This window comes from Echiichthys vipera (genome assembly GCF_963691815.1).
Source record: "Echiichthys vipera genome assembly, chromosome: X".
In the NCBI taxonomy this organism is placed as follows: Eukaryota; Metazoa; Chordata; class Actinopteri; order Perciformes; family Trachinidae; genus Echiichthys; species Echiichthys vipera.
Window position 1 is genome coordinate 23,756,376 of NC_139825.1, and position 2,044 is coordinate 23,758,419.

At 38.1% G+C, this 2,044-nt stretch overlaps 1 protein-coding gene across 1 annotated transcript; it reads right to left on the reverse strand.

Moving 5' to 3' along the window:
• Window positions 1-350: 350 nt before the first annotated feature.
• Window positions 351-1,593, reverse strand: rbp7b (retinol binding protein 7b, cellular). Its single transcript, XM_083939490.1, has 4 exons — window positions 1,469-1,593; window positions 819-997; window positions 571-672; window positions 351-468 (listed from the first exon to the last, which is right to left on the reverse strand). Exons 1-4 carry the CDS (start codon window positions 1,539-1,541, stop codon window positions 415-417), a joined length of 408 nt encoding a protein of 135 aa, XP_083795616.1. The 5' UTR covers window positions 1,542-1,593; the 3' UTR covers window positions 351-414.
• Between the last annotated feature and the right edge of the window lie 451 nt (window positions 1,594-2,044).

Below are 2,044 nucleotides of genomic sequence, written 5' to 3' on the forward strand. Positions count from 1 at the left end.
GTTTATTTCCCCATTGTATTTGTGCTCAGTCTATATTTACAGCGTAATCCAAATGTCAAAGGCTTTTGATCATAATATTTTATACACATTAGTGAATAGTTGGCATGTGGAAAGAGTTATGTATTTGTTTTTTTGTGTGTAAAGACATGATCCAAAAGTACAATTTTAGAATAATGTATATCCTTTTGAATGAAGTGTTTGAGATGTAAGGCATTTTGTGTATGTTTTTAGTTTTTGACAAAGAGGTTTCTAGTTTCAGGGATTGTGTTTAAGCAATATATAAAAAAAACTTAAATCACACACTTTGCACCCCAATGACATGTTTTTATTAAGCATCGAAGCTACACTGTGTGGCTCATTTCATGGAACTACTGTGAATGCAGTTCTCTGAAGTTTGACATGGTTTAAAAACGATTACAGAGTCCGTTTATATATTTGCTTGCAGACTTGATCCTCACAAGTAAGTTCCTGATGAGAGGAAACATAAATTAGTGAAAAAAATCAAACAAACAAAAAATCAGTATCACTAATTTGACTGTCGGGGGAAACCAGAATAAAACGCAGTCGTACCAGATGAAGCTCGTCTCCCTGAATCCAGTGAGTCCACCCTCGGTTCTTCTTTACTCCTTTCTGAACGCACACCAACTTATCATCTGCCCAGTTCACCACAGTCTGGTAGAGGACAAAAAAAGAATAAAAATACATATAAATATGGTTTTGTGATAAAAGTACAGTCACAGAATATTTTGCAGTAGTGATGATCACACAATTGAATAAAACTTTGTGACTACAATTTCACATTTGACTAAAGTGTGTACCTGGCATGACCTGTTGTCCATCCCTTTGGTCACTTCGTTGACTTCCTCCCCAATTTTGAATGAAGTCTCGTAGTTTCTGAAAGTCGTGAATGTCCTGATTGTGAAACAGTCTCCGTCTTGCTTAATCACTTTCTGGGGCTTCAACATCGAGGCAATCTTGCGTGTTGCAAAATCAACGCCTGCATGTCCAAATGAGAGGAAACTTTTATGAATTCATGTTACGAGTTTATTCTGCTACCACCACAACTGTCATGCTCTGAACATTAACTTTCACTCGATATATAACAATCTCTAGGTCATTGCCACGGATAAATGCAGACAGAGGGATTGATTTGTTGTCTGGCTCAATCTAATTTACATATAATTTACATAAATGATAATACAGAATACATTTTATTTGTTGGCGCCTTTCAAGATACCCAAGGACACCTTAAAATAAACATTAATAAGAACATAAATAAAAGCAACACAACAAATTATCAATAGTGAAATCAAGTATAAAGTAAAATCAAGGTGTTCAACTAGTTAAAAACATTTTAGTCAATAAAATCAAGGTAGATATGGTGAAAGTCTGGTCTCCTAATCTAAACAGGTGTGTTTATAGGCTACACATTTCAGTGTGCGGCCTATAAAGACCTGGTGATACTTACCAAGTGCGACCATGTATCCCTCAAAATTGACATTGCTGACAATGTCCCACGTCCCGCTCAAGTCAACAGGCATCTTTGGATGTTTGTGTTTGTGTGACTCTCTGGAAAACTCACCAGCACCAGTATCAGGAGCAAACAGGTGAAAAGTTAATGGGTGGGATGTTTCATTGTGAGTCAATATGGGGCAGGGGTGATGTGTTGCAGGCTGCAGCTATTTTGGACACATACAAAGGAGAAGCACAGGAGGGCGGAACAGGACTTTTTACACACAATATGAGGAAATTATTCTGTTCCTGTTGAGAGGAAAGCCTCTGCACAGGGATTACATTTTTACGAGTATGCTGTGCCGTTAATGCTGATCTCGAAACCTGCTAAAATACAACCTAATCTTTAAGCTTACGTGTATGAGCAGATGTTAGGCTTTCATGGAATACAATATGCAGCAGAAGTCTCTGTGCATGTGCAGCATGAAACACAATCCTTCCTCCTGCTCACACTGGGGAGCTGTTGGCAGTTCTTCAGCCGAACATGTCCCGTATAGTCTGCCTGAGTGTGTAACATCCAGGATGTTTCTCT